This window comes from Bolinopsis microptera, chromosome 10 (assembly GCF_026151205.1).
Source record: "Bolinopsis microptera isolate Bmic1 chromosome 10, MBARI_Bmic_1.0, whole genome shotgun sequence".
In the NCBI taxonomy this organism is placed as follows: Eukaryota; Metazoa; Ctenophora; class Tentaculata; order Lobata; family Bolinopsidae; genus Bolinopsis; species Bolinopsis microptera.
Genome location: NC_087081.1, coordinates 6846508 through 6864905, shown reverse-complemented (window position 1 = coordinate 6864905; position 18398 = coordinate 6846508). Strand labels below are relative to the sequence as shown.

Below are 18398 nucleotides of genomic sequence, written 5' to 3'. Positions count from 1 at the left end.
CCCAGCTAATTAGCGTGGAAGTACCTTGGCTACAGGTAGCAAATCGTGGCAAAAGCTCAGAACCTGATTCGAACTTGAATTAAAGCCGCTGGATAACCCCAGCAAGTTAAGACTAAGAGTGTATTCTTATAGTATCCGTAAACATGGACAGAAACATGCCGTTCCCTTGAAAAACACTCACCAAATAATTTCAAAATATTTGCAAATATGTTAAAACATAAGACAGTGCCTGGAACCAGTGATTATTTCTAATATGAGCTGGTTAGTTTCTTTTTGGGCGTTTAGGAAAATGTAACAGTAAGATGGGTGCAGAGTTCGTATGATCAGTACTAATTTGTGTGTTCGAGCATTAGAATCCACAGCTCGATCAGGATCTGTGGCTCCATTTCAAAATATAATGATTTATAAAACAACGTAACATGAGGGTTGCTCATAATCTCCTGAAATATCTTGTCCGTTTATAAATAACGTATGGGTGAGCAGCCTCATGGCGTTAGGTATAAATTTTTGGAGCGACCCAAAGTGCAAATAATTGATGCTAATTTGGATTTTTTCGAGTGTGTCCGAGCAATATTATAGTCGGGAGACTGGTGTTTATCATTTGTACCTCATTTATAGCTCATATTGTGACCTCAGTTAATATTGAAATATAATTAAAAACTGAATCGGTAGAGAGATTTTCATTGCATAACATGTCTTGCTCAGACGTATTGTTAACTTGATCACGTAATGTTAACATGGTTACGTATTGTTAACATGGTTACGAATTGTTAACATGGTTACGTATTGTTAACATGGTTACGAATTGTTAACATGGTTACGTATTGTTAACATGGTTAGTTACGTATTGTTAACATGGTTACGTATTGTTAACACAGTTACGTATTGTTAACATGGTTACCTATTGTTAACATGGTTAGTTACGTATTGTTAACACGGTTACGTATTGTTAACATGGTTACTATTGTTAACACGGTTGTGCAGTGTGTAGGTTTAATATTATCTTTATAATCTGGGCATAATTCCTAAAATAGTTACTGGTCAGAAATATTTATATGGTTGATATTTTGTTTGTGCGCAAATTAATATTTTTCACTCACACCTAAAATTAAATAGTTTAATAGTCACTACGACAGCACCTGAATTCATATAAGTTACATTTTCTCATCAGTTAGTTTCATAGGTTGTCATCAAGCACAGTAGAAAGCATGCCACTTAATCCAATAATCTTCACTCACTTAATTAGCCATCCAATCAGGCCTATCTTAGTTAATCACGTGACACACCATCCCATTTATGATCTTCCGTTTTAGTTCACCTTGTTGATAGTTTTTGTCACGATTCATCCGTCAACTCTTAAAATTCCACCCCACCTTAGACGAGACAGAATTCTACGTTTAAATTTATTACTCACATGTTTAGTTGAGAGAGAGATCAGTTCTGGAGTTAACCATTTTATTTACGTTACAATCTTTACTTTTCTACAAAACCCCAAAATTTAAAGTCTTTCACTTTGTTATCCTACCACTAAGTTCGAGCAGCTAGGTACATTAAGTGTGCTACACGGTTACGTATTGTTAAAATAGTTACGTATTGCTACTGTAATTTTCTGCATGGTTTGACACTGAGTTGAACAAAATACTCCGTCTTTCCATGTCCAGATGTTCCACTTTCACAATTCAGTAAATAAATCACTAAATCTTTGTTCATGCTTCAAAGTTTGGTCAATAAATAACTTAACCTCTGATCATTTTTTAAAGTTTAGTCAATAGTTACTCACCTTCTAATATCACCGCCTAACTCGAAACTATTTAATACTGCCGGAATACGGGAATATCGTCGATCATCGACAAAACAAACAAAACAATGATAGCAGAAAAATTTATAATTATGCGCAGAGCAAGTTGGAAACAATTTAATTATAATCCTGGTTGATCCTAAATATCCTCCTTTGAGCTCTTGAACCAAAAACCCTTTGATTATCAATCAGTGGATGTTATTCAAAGGGGTTCAATAGTTCAAAGGGCGAATTAATCACAATTCATATATCAATCATTTTAAGATTATGTCGTGAAATCAAGCAATTCCAAGAAGTAGCCACTCATATTTGATTTACAAGCTTTTTCAGGTTATTGATCCTGGAAATTGCATCCGGTAGCTATCCAAATTCAAGTTTTAACAATCTATAAAATAATTTGAGTGAGCACCTAAAGAGTTCCAAGACTCCGCATTTTCAGAAAATAGCCAGAATCACGTAACCCTAATTTTGTTACTCAGGAAGTTTGAAAACGAGGCCCGGGCTCCGATATCATATTATTATTTTCATTTTACCTCGGTGAGCAACTACTAAATTAAAATAATGATAATAAATAAAGCCAGGGACGGTTAAAGTTCTGTTTTTGTTCGAGGCCTCCCAAGAACAGTGTGGGGAGTAAGTTAACCCTGAATCAAGGTTTTCCGTTTTTTAGCTGAGTGGACCATTGGAACTGTATTAGTATAGACCCAATGACAACACTACAAATCTATTACATTTATTATATGTATCGTGATGGAAATATTAGTAAAAGCCAGTCCAACCCCTGGCTTCATAACATGAAGACTTCGTTCTAACTTGTACTGAAAAGCATGCATAGACCCAATGGATTACTGGGGTCAACCAAGGTACAATGTAGGAATAACCTGCAACCATCCGATTACAGGCCACTAAATCACTAGTATCATTAATATTAATAATATTACTAATATTATTAGGCATAACGATTGATCTTAATACAAGCTAAAGAAACTTTACTTTTTCCATATTTTTGAGTGCAGCGAACAAAAACTTTTAAGGTATTAAAACTTTACAATAAGGTACGATACTCACTTTTTCGCTAGTGCAGCTTTAGCCACCATTTCCATGGCCCTTGGGTCGTTGAAAACGGGACAGAGACTCCCTCGTCTCTCCCGTTCTGGTTTATCTGAGATTCCACTACTGTTTGAGGAAATACTTGAGTTGCTACTTGTATCAAAAGATAAAATAGAATTGCTGCTGCATGTGCACAGTTTGAAGCAATGATCAAACCTACGTGAAAGTAGTGGAAATAAGAATACCTTGTCCTCCGTCTATCACTTCTGTTCCTCCAGCTCAGTATAAAGTTCCTACCCTGACTGAAGATATTCTGATCCTGTCTCCCAGTATCTGACAAATATTCGCCAGCTGTCATGAGCTTATCCAGAACAAAGGAACTCCAACCCAAACTAGCTTTCTTTCTGGGGTCTGATTCTGAGTTTGAGGTTCGACTCCGCTGCCGTGGTGGACGGGTAATTTCTGAATCAGCTCTACTGAAATTATCATAATCCCGGCTCCCTGGTAGTGCAGGTAATGGTTCGCTTTTCTGACGGAATAGATTGTCTGGTTTCGACACATTGAAGGTGGCTAAGGAAATGGCTGTTCTTGTTGTCCCGAGAACATGTGGAGAATGTTCGGTCATCTGATGAGAAACAGCAAATCTTGGTCCTACTAGTACAATGGCAAAGATTATATAAATGATTATTGATTATAGATTAGAAATCGTCACTACACCAATATTATAGAGTACAATATGTGGTCGGAATCAAGGTTCAAACAAATTATTCGTTTCAAAACGCAGACAAGTAACTAAAAACAAATTTCAAAGCGCATGAAGTTGCAGTGATCTAGGGCAACAGTGGTTAGCAGAAAAGGATATAGATAGGTTTATATTAAAATAATTAATATAATTCACAAACATATAAATTAAAACGGAAAATATACATGAAATATAAATATTTTAGAATATGATATATCCTACATAGTTCGGCCATTTATGCATATTGACTGCATTTCATAGTAAAGGGATGAAAAGTTCGATCAATTACGTTTGATTTATTATGAGAACAATTAAGTGATCGAAAGATTAGCTAAAGCAACCAATCGAATAGAAAGGCCATTATTAACAACATTTACGTTAACATTTACATTAACAACATTAACAACATTAACAACATTAACAACATTTACATTTACATTAATAATCAATGCCGGTCAGCTGATTCAGTTAGTGTGCGCGCCGTAAAAGGTAGAATTAGCAGCTCCATATGAGGATTGAGGCTTTGTAATTGTAACCTTAAAAATGTTTTTGTGAACCTACAAATTCTGAATTCATTGCAATTATTCCTTTTGAATCAAAAATGCTTTTGTTAACGAAGGTGCTTAGTCTTACATATTATGTGTATAACTGAATAACTTGATGACGTCATAAGAAGGAGAGTCGTGGATTTAGTATTGGGATTAGAGTTTGAGATTGTGTGGTTTTATTTGATCTTGGAAGACAGCTTAAGTTTTTTAGTGATGGAAACACGACTCAGACCTGGTTATTTTCTCAAGGTCTGCTAAGAAAGTTTTGTGGTGGGAGTTAAAATTTTCTTTTCAAAAATATTCCCAGAAAGTTTATTATTTTTGCTATCGGATGTTAATTTGATAATGTAGTGACTTTTTATATTGTTAACATTTGATACAAAGACAAAAGAGGGCATGGCATATGAATAACTCGTCAAGCAGGATCATAATCCCTCAACAGAGTGATATTCACTTTAGTCACGATTATATGTATTTTAGTTATAGTTATGGTTAGATAATATTATTGTCTGCAGAAATTTGAGCTTATACACATTTTATGTTATAAAGTTATAATATTGAATACTCTACCTCAATTATGCTCATGACTAGCTCAACTAGCCCCAGTGTAATTATAAAACTTTCGATGAGGGTAATTTTAGATTTATACATGTTGAATTGACAACAAACTCAGCAATCTTGTATAAGGCAATATTATATAATTATATACCATGCAACTTAAAAATTCAACCTGAAAGTGCCTAAAGGTTAGCAAAATTGGGTTACCATGTGGCCATTTTAGACTACCCAAATGTATTTACGGTGTTCAGAAGCTGAGGTAACTATATATGAATATTGAATATGAAACGTTTGGACTCGGATTTATTCTGTTTCTAAAAACCTTCTACTACACATCTCATATTGTTCATTACTGGCCAGATTAACAGTAACAGCAAAACAATTTTCAGTGAAGTAAAATAACTACGAAAATTATAAAGTTTACTGGAGTATGGAGCAAAGAACAGCTGTTGAGTAGAGCTTAACAAAAAGAACTGAAGCTTAAGTGTAAATTAATATAGTAATATCTACATTCTACAACTCACAACTGTGTCATGTATAAAATTTGTTGGACTTGAAGTAGGGATCAACAGGGATCAAGTTTACCTGGGGACCTCAGGCTATCATGTTCATAAACATAGAGATTAGAGATTCGGCGGAATGACAGGCTGAGCGCGGCCCAGTAAGGATCAAGTATATACAGGTATATAGAGGGGCCAACAATATAAATGATAATAAGTGAGACGATGCTCCGCTAGACCGGATAAGAGTTCAAATTAGGAAATTTCCTGGAACGGTATCAAAACAAACACGGAACCTTGATCAGTTCATGCAGCACCTAACAAGAAATCTAGTAAACAAGAACATTTCAGTCTCATGTAAATGAGGGTGAACACTGAACTAGGGTATAACAGTAGGAAATCTCTTAACTTAACAAAAACGGAAGGAATTTAATGTGCTTAGTAAAAGTTTTTGGTTGAAAAATACCCATAAATCAGGTTTATTCGAGACTGGAATGTTGTGAGATTCAGAGAAAATTGATATGTAATTTACAGCACTATTACTAATGCTGGATAAAATACCTCGATCATTCGGACTGAACTTAGATTAGTGGCATTGTTTATTTTACCTGGGGACCTCAGGCTATCATGTTCATTAACATAGAGATAAGGTAACCAGGTAACCAGGTAACCAGGTAACCAGGTAACCAGGTAACCAGGTAACCAGGTAACCAGGTAACCAGGTAACCAGGTAACCAGGTAACCAGGTAACCAGGTAACCAGGTAACCAGGTAACCAGCATTTGGACTGAACTTATATTAGTGGCATTGTTTATTTTACCTGGGGACCTCAGGCTATCATGTTCATTAACATAGAGATAAGGTAACCAGGTAACCAGGTAACCAGGTAACCAGGTAACCAGGTAACCAGGTAACCAGGTAACCAGGTAACCAGGTAACCAGGTAACCAGGTAACCAGGTAACCAGCATTTGGACTGAACTTATATTAGTGGCATTGTTTATTTTACCTGGGGACCTCAGGCTATCATGTTCATTAACATAGAGATAAGGTAACCAGGTAACCAGGTAACCAGGTAACCAGGTAACCAGGTAACCAGGTAACCAGGTAACCAGGTAACCAGGTAACCAGCATTTGGACTGAACTTAGATTAGTGGCATTGTTTATTTTACCTGGGGACCTCAGGCTATCATGTTCATTGACATAGAGATAAGGTAACCAGGTAACCAGGTAACCAGGTAACCAGGTAACCAGGTAGCCAGGTAACCAGGTAACCAGGTAACCAGGTAACCAGGTAACCAGGTAACCAGCATTTGGACTGAACTTAGATTAGTGGCATTGTTTATTTTACCTGGGGACCTCAGGCTATCATGTTCATTAACATAGAGATAAGGTAACCAGGTAACCAGGTAACCAGGTAACCAGGTAACCAGGTAACCAGGTAACCAGGTAACCAGGTAACCAGGTAACCAGGTAACCAGGTAACCAGGTAACCAGCATTTGGACTGAACTTAGATTAGTGGCATTGTTTATTTTACCTGGGGACCTCAGGCTATCATGTTCATTAACATAGAGATAAGGTAACCAGGTAACCAGGTAACCAGGTAACCAGGTAACCAGGTAACCAGGTAACCAGGTAACCAGGTAACCAGGTAACCAGGTAACCAGGTAACCAGGTAACCAGGTAACCAGGTAACCAGGTAACCAGGTAACCAGGTAACCAGGTAACCAGGTAACCAGGTAACCAGGTAACCAGGTAACCAGGTAACCAGGTAACCAGCATTTGGACTGAACTTAGATTAGTGGCATTGTTTATTTTACCTGGGGACCTCAGGCTATCATGTTCATTAACATAGAGATAAGGTAACCAGGTAACCAGGTAACCAGGTAACCAGGTAACCAGGTAACCAGGTAACCAGGTAACCAGGTAACCAGGTAACCAGGTAACGAGCATTTGGACTGAACTTAGATTAGTGGCATTGTTTATTTTACCTGGGGACCTCAGGCTATCATGTTCATTAACATAGAGATTCGGCGGAATGACAGGCTGAGCGAGGCCCAGTAATGTTTATTGGGCCTAAAATATATATTTTGTAACTTCACAGAGTAACCTGCAAGCTTAACGCTAAATTTGTGGCACATCCTAATCGATTTACCTTTGAAATAATTAACAAATATTTTAGCTTCTATAATACGGAAGAGATATTGACTAGTATAACGCAGATTCCGTGCATTTTTTCTTTCTAATGTCTAAACTCTAAACTCATCTACTAAATTAGTTTGCAAATTGGTGAATAAAATCCTATAATTCAATCTGAATAACTCTATATGTTTACTCAGCTATATAGTCTCTGGTGGTGATAAATTCGAAATCAAGTGTTTTGCAAATAATAATAAGAGAACAAATGATTTGGCCTGTAGAGAAATGAGTTTCCGTCATAACTCATTAAGACTGGTTTTGTCATTGTTTAAAATGCTTTATCTGTCTAATCTTCAACTGCAGTTATACTGCGTAGTACGCTTAGTGCTTACCTACCATCTCATTATTAGGATTATGCGTTTATAATACTGTAGATACTGGATATCTTACAATGCACTACGTAATAACAATACATACACACTATAGCGCTTGTACCAAAGCACTAGGTACGGGTTAAGTATAGCAAATTGTCGGTTCAAACAAATCGAAACTTTTGCTTGGGAGAAGTTAGCCCACAATAAGTTGATATCATGATCGTCGCTACAAGAAGTTATGACGAATCAACAGTTCGAGGAGTAGCGTCAACCAGGGTTGTGAAAACGTAAATGGTATACTCAAAAAACGTTAAAAACGTGCTTTTTTCTATTTTTTTCAAAAAACGAGAAAAAACGTTCGCATAATCTAATCAAGCCGACTCACGTGAAAATTCAAAATGTAGCGGTATGACCGATCAAAATTGCCAGTTGTGTTGACTGTTGAATACTCTTGCTTTCTAAGTTGCTGTACATGTATTTGTAACACGAATAACTAAGAGGGGTGGGAATCAGCTGCAGTTTCATCTTTCTATCAGTAAGCAAGAAATGAGATTATGACCATGCCGCTTACTAAGAGAGCAACATAAAACTGATTACGGAGGAGGGGGGGGGGGTAAAAATGTTCCAAAAATTGACTGCGTAATATGTGAACGACCCCTAAAGCAGTAACATTCAGCATTGAGTACTCTTAAAGCAAGCTAAAGCAATATCGAAATAGTCACGCAATATCCAAGCGACATGATCAAACTCTTATAGAGTTATGGCAGTCGTGATTCATCATATGATTCCTGAGGATGTCAGTGGACATTTTAATAAAGTTCCCAATCCTAGTTAAACTCAGCTTAGCAATGGATGTTCTGTGAGCGTTGTAGCATATCAAATTTCAAGCTGGGACTGCTTCAAAATTGAAAAGATTGAATGCGTATCTGAATCATATCACGGCACCAAATAAACACAGAGAGCGGCAGGATTACAGTATCGAAGGTGAAAGTATAACGGAGCAGAGAGAGAGAGCCGACATAGTCATTGCGACTTATACAAGAAGTGACTGTACGGCTGGGTGTAACTTATGAGTTATTGCTGGATGTATAAGTGCGCGTCTCAGTCTCGCACGTTTGCTTAGCTGCTACACATATAATCTGACGGTATAATATACAGATATAGCAGAGTCTGGAATGTTCGCTTAACTACAATAACAATAATAATAAAGTGAGTAACGAGGATATTATATGTGATGGATATTATATGTGATGGATCGTTTCGATACTTTGTAGTTTTAATAGGAATGTAAGTGTACAGTGTAACTGAACACTGAAATCTGCTTATGTGATTGTGGCCCAGGCCTCAGTGTTCGTACTTCGCTGGTTCGTTTACTGGTAGTCGGTGACCGTCAAAACATTGTAAATTTCCGTATAAATCACAAAGTTTTTTAAGTAAATACGTAAAAACCTGTTAAAAAAACGTAAAAACGCCTTAATAATTCTAAAAACGTTAAATACGTATTTCACAACCCTGGTGTCAACAATAACTAAAAGCTTGCTGAAGCCCGAGCATCTTGACGAAATCTACCTACTCAGACCTTTCTGCAGGGATTCAGATAATAAAGTTATAATTTATGCTCATTTATGCTAAGTCACATGTTATAATTTATGCTAAGTCACATGTTAATGTTATACTCAGACTATGAGTGCTAAGTCAGCCGTATACATAAAAATGTTATGTTAGTTCAAACCCGTATAGTAAAACAGACAGGAAGGACATAATATTTCATCACACTCTTTAGCCTTTATAGGATCTGCTGTGACTACGTTCACTTGCGGTATACGTGTTTATGCGGTTTTTTAAACGAAAGATTTTCATCCTGTATTCGGAGGATAGTCCTAAAATAAGAGGGTCGGTTGGAAGTTGTTTAATTCTTCCTAATTTGTACTTCATTTAGGATAAAGGCGGCGATACAGTTTAAAATCTTACAACACCATTAAGAATCACTATAAATCCAGGGAACAAAATTTTGAAATGCCAAATCATAGTCAATACTCTTTGGCATACTTTGTACTTAATCAGTTTTCAAGTTTTGAACGCCTGTATATGACGCGGTAAATATTTTTTTGTCGAAAAAAACCGCATACTTGAGGGGAATATTTAAAAGAGTATGTCAATTTTTCAGGAGTCAATGCGTTTTTAGTAAAAACATAGACCACAGAAAATGAAAGATGACACAAACAGTAAATCGGAAAATAAAGTCTGAGTAAAAACTTTCTTAAAGTCTACCAACACTGATACAGTGACGTAAGACAGAAACACAACAGCTGCCAGAGCCGTGCTAGATCCGTGCACCGCCGCCGCACGGTTCCGTGGCTCTCACTACAAATGTGTTCCAAGTTATTACTTTGAATTCCTTTAATCAAACCCGATAATTTTACAACTGTCTCTCTCGCAAAAAGTTAATCATACTTATGTCTCATACAAAGAAATCTCGTTTCAAACTTGGGTCGATTTCTTTATGGACCTAAATTCGCCAGGTTGTGATTAAAACATGTGCTCCTTCATACTTTATCGGACATAATTGTCACGGAAAAGTTTTTCACGGACCAAATTTTTCACGGACATAATTATTCACGCTCATGACCGCCCAAAAAAGTTCAAAAAATTGTGTTTTACTCTTTTTCTGAACTCTAGAATGTAGAAATAATTACCGAACTTGATTATTCACGGACCTCAATGCCACAGACATTATTTTCACGGACTTAATTATTCACGCTAAGGTCTTTAGCGTTAAAGTAATGTCCGTCGCGTGATCGATAATTATGACCGATAATTGGTAGACATATATAAAACGTGAGGGAACCCCTTGTTTCGGGTCCTATGGAATGTTTTTTGTTTGTTTCGGAAATTTGTTTTGGGTACATAATTCAAACTTCAAGGTTATTTCGCCATCGAATAAAACATTTTAAATGACATGTAGAATGTATCGTACGTGCATATAAGGATCAAAGGCATTTAATTTTAATTGCGTGTTCAAACGCGCGCCATAAAACCAAGAACGTTCATAAACAATCAACAATGTTTTCGTTTCGTTTTGGTGTGTACCGTTTCGTGCGCTTACAGTTTATTGAATTGAATTGAATTATAAAATGTTGCAACACGAATGAACACTGTACTGTTTATAGTTTAAATGTGTTTGAAACCCCGTATATTGCTACTGCTAATTTTACTGTGATTGTTCTCATATGTCGGTATAAACGTGTTGATATAACAAATAAGATAATATATAATATATAAGATAAACGACTGTCATAATTCATGAACCGGATTTTGAAACACCTCGCGAATATGCTACCTGTAAACGCCACCTTGCTTCTAATGAGATTAATTGTCACTAATTCATGAAATCATGACGTGATCCATTTTAATACAACCACACTAGACTGGGACTAGTTTTTTATGTTCCATGTCATTTAATCAAAATAATCGATTCAACTATGATAGTGTTATATATTGTAATACTAAAGCCAAAATATACTAACATTTTTAGTCGTTGATGACTGCTTAGTTACCGAAAATTTGTAATTTTGTAAAGTTTAGACATTGCTACGACGAATTTTGACGGATGGAAGGAAGGAATGAAGACATATTTAAACCCACCTACCCTGATCTTGAAAATTCCTCTTTTTTCACAATTTTACCATTTGTAACCATCCGATCCTTTACTTTTTTTGCTTCACAAAAATGGCGGATGGAAAAAATATGTAGTATTGCGAATAACATGAACTTAAACAGGAATTTAACAGAAATTAAGTAACAATTAGTCAAGGTGAGCACCTTAACACCTCCGTTTTTACCACACATTAAAAATATCTAAAATAGAATTAGAGGAAACATAATGTAGCACAAATACCAAAAAGTATAGTATAGAATATAGCAGTACCTATTGCACGTCAACATTACAAATAATACTAATATTGGATGTGTCTAACTACTAACATAGATACAAATGAACTGTAATGAAGAAACAAAAGTTAACACATGTACGCAGTTTGCCAATATATTGGCAAACAAAAACGTTAACATCTTCACTCGTCTGTAATATACGATCAATTGGAGCTATATATAACCTGCTGCTGATTTTTTTCTCTTATATATAAAAGAAAAAGAATCAGCAGCAGGTCCGTAGTGCTGATTATTATAATTATTATAAATTATGAAACAATGATCAGAATTATTAGGGGCAGACAAATCGTCGGTTGGTTCTGACTATGTCTCCGGTACTATGGTATAACGGATGTTAATTATGTAATTTATGCACGCGGATGATTATATAAATTATCGCAATTGTGAGTTCATTAAGCTTTTAAGGAATTTGTCGACTCTAACAAATTATCAATTACAGTCGATATATAAAATACGATTGAAACAATAGATTACGGTCTAGCGCTTAACGCTTTTGTAACTTTGGTGAAATTACTTAAGAAATAAACATATCATCACTATGAGTGATTAGTCTTTATTATTGAATTATCATAGTCATAAATATTTTATTATCATAGTCATACAATATGTTCATGATACAGCTACCAGCAGCCTTGTGACACATGAGACAAGGGATAGCTTAGGTCCGGTTAACATCAACTATATCACTTACTTACTTATTACTATTCACTATATTATCATACATTATATACATTATAATCATACATTATAATCTTACATTAAATTTGTGGTGGTAGAGTGCCGTTTTTGACTGTTTCAAGGATTATCTTGAAAGTCAGAGATATTAGTATTTTTCATTATTATGAGAGGGATCGCGATAGAATCTATAAATCCAAAATTTTCATTGGGAACCAAAAATAATGAATGTATTATAGTTGAAGAAAAGTTAGATTTTGAATGGCATGGTAAACTTTAGTTTTAATTCATTTGGATGGTAATAAAATAATTCAAAAAACCTATAAAGTAGGAAATCCAAAATCCGAATAAATTTAACTGTTTGACATCATAATGATCAAACCAAATATTAAAAAAGTCCGCATAGTTGTGGAGTGACAAGATTACAAGAATATAAACTCTGACAAGTGCAAGACCTTTACAATTTTTCAGACATGACACCGTGGCAACAGTTCAGCGTATCTCATCGAATAATAAAAAGCGGCGCTTTTAAAGCGCCTCACTACTTCAGTATATACTTCACGTATGAATTGACAATGGAGCTAGAACAATTGACTAATTGTGTGAACAATAACTTAATAATTGCTTTAATTTTATTTTGTGAGTTTCAGCCGCCTTGGTATGACTCTGATTGTGTTGACAGGGAGAATCAGCAGATTTCTCCAAGTTTAAATTTGTTATTCAGCGCATCTTGTATTAGTCAGGTACGTTTTCTTATTTCATTTAATCTAGAAATTATTATTAGTATTTGGAATTAGGCTAGTTAAATTTAATGATAAGGATTTCCGCGGGTAAAGTTTGATTTAGCTTATCTCTATTTACACGCGTTTGTTGTAAATATCGGTTTAAGCGAGCTTATCTATTATCAGATAAGAGCTGTCCGCTCATGTTTGCACTTAACTGGCCGAGTGGCCTGTGGTTGATTCTTGCGACTGCAGGGTGACTGACTAGCGGAGTGTTCATTTGGCGAGACTGCTAGTCACGTGGGACAAGCAGATGCGTTGTTCCGTCACGCATTATTGCGTGGCAGTTTTGTTTGAGAGTATACCCGATGCACGGGAGAAAAGTCGTCACTTCTTGAGCTGCTTCTAAATTTGTGAGAGACCACGTGATAGATCCTATCGAGATCTATATTCACCCGTCTACATTTGCGCCAAACTGTTTGGAGCAGACTAAGAAGTATTTTTCGTTTATAACTCTTCCCTGTGTTTGAACAAAAATTGTTTTTAATGAAACAAAACTTGTGTCAATAAAGTAAGAGTACTGACCGGTTGTCAGCAGTGGCGAAGGAGTCCCCGGCCTCCCCTGCCTCCTCCTTACTGACTGTATCTAGTCGCTGCCCCAGGAGGATAACTAGCAGTTTCCCTTTCTCATCTCCTGCCAGCTAGACGGGGAGGGTGGATTAGTTTGATCAGCTAGACGGGGAGGGTGGATTAGTTTGATCAGCTAGACGGGGAGGGTGGATTAGTTTGATCAGCTATACGGGGAGGGTGGATTAGTTTTATCAGCTAGACGGGGAGGGTGGATTAGTTTGATCAGCTAGACGGGGAGGGTGGATTAGTTTGATCAGCTAGACGGGGAGGGTGGATTAGTTTGATCAGCTAGACGGGGAGGGTGGATTAGTTTGATCAGCTAGACGGGGAGGGTGGATTAGTTTGATCAGCTACACGGGGAGGGTGGATTAGTTTTATCAGCTAGACGGGGAGGGTGGATTAGTTTTATCAGCTAGACGGGGAGGGTGGATTAGTTTGATCAGCTACACGGGGAGGGTGGATTAGTTTGATCAGCTAGACGGGGAGGGTGGATTAGTTTGATCAGCTAGACGGGGAGGGTGGATTAGTTTGATCAGCTACACGGGGAGGGTGGATTAGTTTGATCAGCTAGACGGGGAGGGTGGATTAGTTTGATCAGCTACACGGGGAGGGTGGATTAGTTTGATCAGCTAGACGGGGAGGGTGGATTAGTTTGATCAGCTAGACGGGGAGGGTGGATTAGTTTGATCAGCTACACGGGGAGGGTGGATTAGTTTGATCAGCTACACGGGGAGGGTGGATTAGTTTGAGCAGCTAGACGGGGAGGGTGGATTAGTTTGATCAGCTAGACGGGGAGGGTGGATTAGTTTGATCAGCTACACGGGGAGGGTGGATTAGTTTGATCAGCTAGACGGGGAGGGTGGATTAGTTTGATCAGCTAGACGGGGAGGGTGGATTAGTTTGATCAGCTAGACGGGGAGGGTGGATTAGTTTGATCAGCTAGACGGGGAGGGTGGATTAGTTTGATCAGCTACACGGGGAGGGTGGATTAGTTTGATCAGCTAGACGGGGAGGGTGGATTAGTTTGATCAGCTAGACGGGGAGGGTGGATTAGTTTGATCAGCTACACGGGGAGGGTGGATTAGTTTAATCAGTTAGACGGGGAGGGTGGATTAGTTTGATCAGCTAGACGGGGAGGGTGGGTTAGTTTGATCAGCTAGACGGGGAGGGTGGATTAGTTTGAGCAGCTATACGGGGAGGGTGGGATTAGTTTGATCAGCTACACGGGGAGGGTGGATTAGTTTGATCAGCTAGACGGGGAGGGTGGATTAGTTTGATCAGTTAGACGGGGAGGGTGGATTAGTTTGAGCAGCTAGACGGGGAGGGTGGATTAGTTTGATCAGCTAGACGGGGAGGGTGGATTAGTTTGATCAGCTAGACGGGGAGGGTGGATTAGTTTGATCAGCTAGACGGGGAGGGTGGATTAGTTTGATCAGCTAGACGGGGAGGGTGGATTAGTTTGATCAGCTAGACGGGGAGGGTGGATTAGTTTGATCAGCTACACGGGGAGGGTGGATTAGTTTGATCAGCTACACGGGGAGGGTGGATTAGTTTGATCAGCTAGACGGGGAGGGTGGATTAGTTTGATCAGCTAGACGGGGAGGGTGGATTAGTTTGATCAGCTAGACGGGGAGGGTGGATTAGTTTGATCAGCTACACGGGGAGGGTGGATTAGTTTGATCAGCTACACGGGGAGGGTGGATTAGTTTAATCAGCTATACGGGGAGGGTGGATTAGTTTGATCAGCTAGACGGGGAGGGTGGGTTAGTTTGATCAGCTAGACGGGGAGGGTGGATTAGTTTGAGCAGCTATACGGGGAGGGTGGATTAGTTTGATCAGCTACACGGGGAGGGTGGATTAGTTTGATCAGCTAGACGGGGAGGGTGGATTAGTTTGATCAGCTAGACGGGGAGGGTGGATTAGTTTGATCAGCTAGACGGGGAGGGTGGATTAGTTTGATCAGCTAGACGGGGAGGGTGGATTAGTTTGATCAGCTACACGGGGAGGGTGGATTAGTTTGATCAGCTAGACGGGGAGGGTGGATTAGTTTGATCAGCTAGACGGGGAGGGTGGATTAGTTTGATCAGCTAGACGGGGAGGGTGGATTAGTTTGATCAGCTAGACGGGGAGGGTGGATTAGTTTGATCAGCTAGACGGGGAGGGTGGATTAGTTTGATCAGCTAGACGGGGAGGGTGGATTAGTTTGATCAGCTAGACGGGGAGGGTGGATTAGTTTGATCAGCTAGACGGGGAGGGTGGATTAGTTTGATCAGCTAGACGGGGAGGGTGGATTAGTTTGATCAGCTAACGGGGAGGGTGGATTAGTTTGATCAGCTACACGGGGAGGGTGGATTAGTTTGATCAGCTACACGGGGAGGGTGGATTAGTTTGATCAGCTAGACGGGGAGGGTGGATTAGTTTGATCAGCTAGACGGGGAGGGTGGATTAGTTTGATCAGCTAGACGGGGAGGGTGGATTAGTTTGATCAGCTAGACGGGGAGGGTGGATTAGTTTGATCAGCTACACGGGGAGGGTGGATTAGTTTGATCAGCTAACGGGGAGGGTGGATTAGTTTGATCAGCTAGACGGGGAGGGTGGATTAGTTTGATCAGCTAGACGGGGAGGGTGGATTAGTTTGATCAGCTACACGGGGAGGGTGGATTAGTTTGATCAGCTAACGGGGAGGGTGGATTAGTTTGATCAGCTACACGGGGAGGGTGGATTAGTTTGATCAGCTACACGGGGAGGGTGGATTAGTTTGATCAGCTAGACGGGGAGGGTGGATTAGTTTGATCAGCTACACGGGGAGGGTGGATTAGTTTGATCAGCTAGACGGGGAGGGTGGATTAGTTTGATCAGCTAGACGGGGAGGGTGGATTAGTTTGATCAGCTAGACGGGGAGGGTGGATTAGTTTGATCAGCTAGACGGGGAGGGTGGATTAGTTTGATCAGCTAGACGGGGAGGGTGGATTAGTTTGATCAGCTAGACGGGGAGGGTGGATTAGTTTGATCAGCTACACGGGGAGGGTGGATTAGTTTGATCAGCTAGACGGGGAGGGTGGATTAGTTTGATCAGCTAGCACGGGGAGGGTGGATTAGTTTGATCAGCTAGACGGGGAGGGTGGATTAGTTTGATCAGCTAGACGGGGAGGGTGGATTAGTTTGATCAGCTACACGGGGAGGGTGGATTAGTTTGATCAGCTAGACGGGGAGGGTGGATTAGTTTGATCAGCTAGACGGGGAGGGTGGATTAGTTTGATCAGCTAGACGGGGAGGGTGGATTAGTTTGATCAGCTAGACGGGGAGGGTGGATTAGTTTGATCAGCTAGACGGGGAGGGTGGATTAGTTTGATCAGCTAGACGGGGAGGGTGGATTAGTTTGATCAGCTACACGGGGAGGGTGGATTAGTTTGATCAGCTAGACGGGGAGGGTGGATTAGTTTGATCAGCTAGACGGGGAGGGTGGATTAGTTTGATCAGCTAGACGGGGAGGGTGGATTAGTTTGATCAGCTAGACGGGGAGGGTGGATTAGTTTGATCAGCTAGACGGGGAGGGTGGATTAGTTTGATCAGCTAGACGGGGAGGGTGGATTAGTTTGATCAGCTAGACGGGGAGGGTGGATTAGTTTGATCAGCTAGACGGGGAGGGTGGATTAGTTTGATCAGCTAGACGGGGAGGGTGGATTAGTTTGATCAGCTAGACGGGGAGGGTGGATTAGTTTGATCAGCTAGACGGGGAGGGTGGATTAGTTTGATCAGCTAGACGGGGAGGGTGGATTAGTTTGATCAGCTAGACGGGGAGGGTGGATTAGTTTGATCAGCTAGACGGGGAGGGTGGATTAGTTTGATCAGCTAGACGGGGAGGGTGGATTAGTTTGATCAGCTAGACGGGGAGGGTGGATTAGTTTGATCAGCTAGACGGGGAGGGTGGATTAGTTTGATCAGCTAGACGGGGAGGGTGGATTAGTTTGATCAGCTAGACGGGGAGGGTGGATTAGTTTGATCAGCTAGACGGGGAGGGTGGATTAGTTTGATCAGCTAGACGGGGAGGGTGGATTAGTTTGATCAGCTAGACGGGGAGGGTGGATTAGTTTGATCAGCTAGACGGGGAGGGTGGATTAGTTTGATCAGCTAGACGGGGAGGGTGGATTAGTTTGATCAGCTAGACGGGGAGGGTGGATTAGTTTGATCAGCTAGACGGGGAGGGTGGATTAGTTTGATCAGCTAGACGGGGAGGGTGGATTAGTTTGATCAGCTAGACGGGGAGGGTGGATTAGTTTGATCAGCTAGACGGGGAGGGTGGATTAGTTTGATCAGCTAGACGGGGAGGGTGGATTAGTTTGATCAGCTAGACGGGGAGGGTGGATTAGTTTGATCAGCTAGACGGGGAGGGTGGATTAGTTTGATCAGCTAGACGGGGAGGGTGGATTAGTTTGATCAGCTATACGGGGAGGGTGGATTAGTTTGATCAGCTAGACGGGGAGGGTGGATTAGTTTGATCAGCTAGACGGGGAGGGTGGATTAGTTTGATCAGCTAGACGGGGAGGGTGGATTAGTTTGATCAGCTAGACGGGGAGGGTGGATTAGTTTGATCAGCTAGACGGGGAGGGTGGATTAGTTTGATCAGCTAGACGGGGAGGGTGGATTAGTTTGATCAGCTAGACGGGGAGGGTGGATTAGTTTGATCAGCTAGACGGGGAGGGTGGATTAGTT

The 18398-nt window shown here is 39.9% G+C and overlaps 1 protein-coding gene across 2 annotated transcripts in view; it reads right to left on the bottom strand.

The window, feature by feature from the left end:
- LOC134821753 (calmodulin-like) overlaps positions 1-3628 on the bottom strand; it is a 104362-nt gene extending 100734 nt beyond the window's left edge. For both annotated transcript variants that reach the window (XR_010161044.1, XM_063832499.1), the window contains exons 1-2: positions 3094-3628; positions 2867-2974 (exon numbers count right to left, since the gene is read on the bottom strand). Coding sequence is in view for 1 of the 2 variants with exons in the window: in XM_063832499.1 (XP_063688569.1) it covers positions 2867-2974; positions 3094-3473 (488 nt within the window). In the remaining variant the exon portion in view is untranslated. The remainder of the gene's footprint in view (positions 1-2866; positions 2975-3093) is intronic.
- Positions 3629-18398: the final 14770 nt, after the last annotated feature.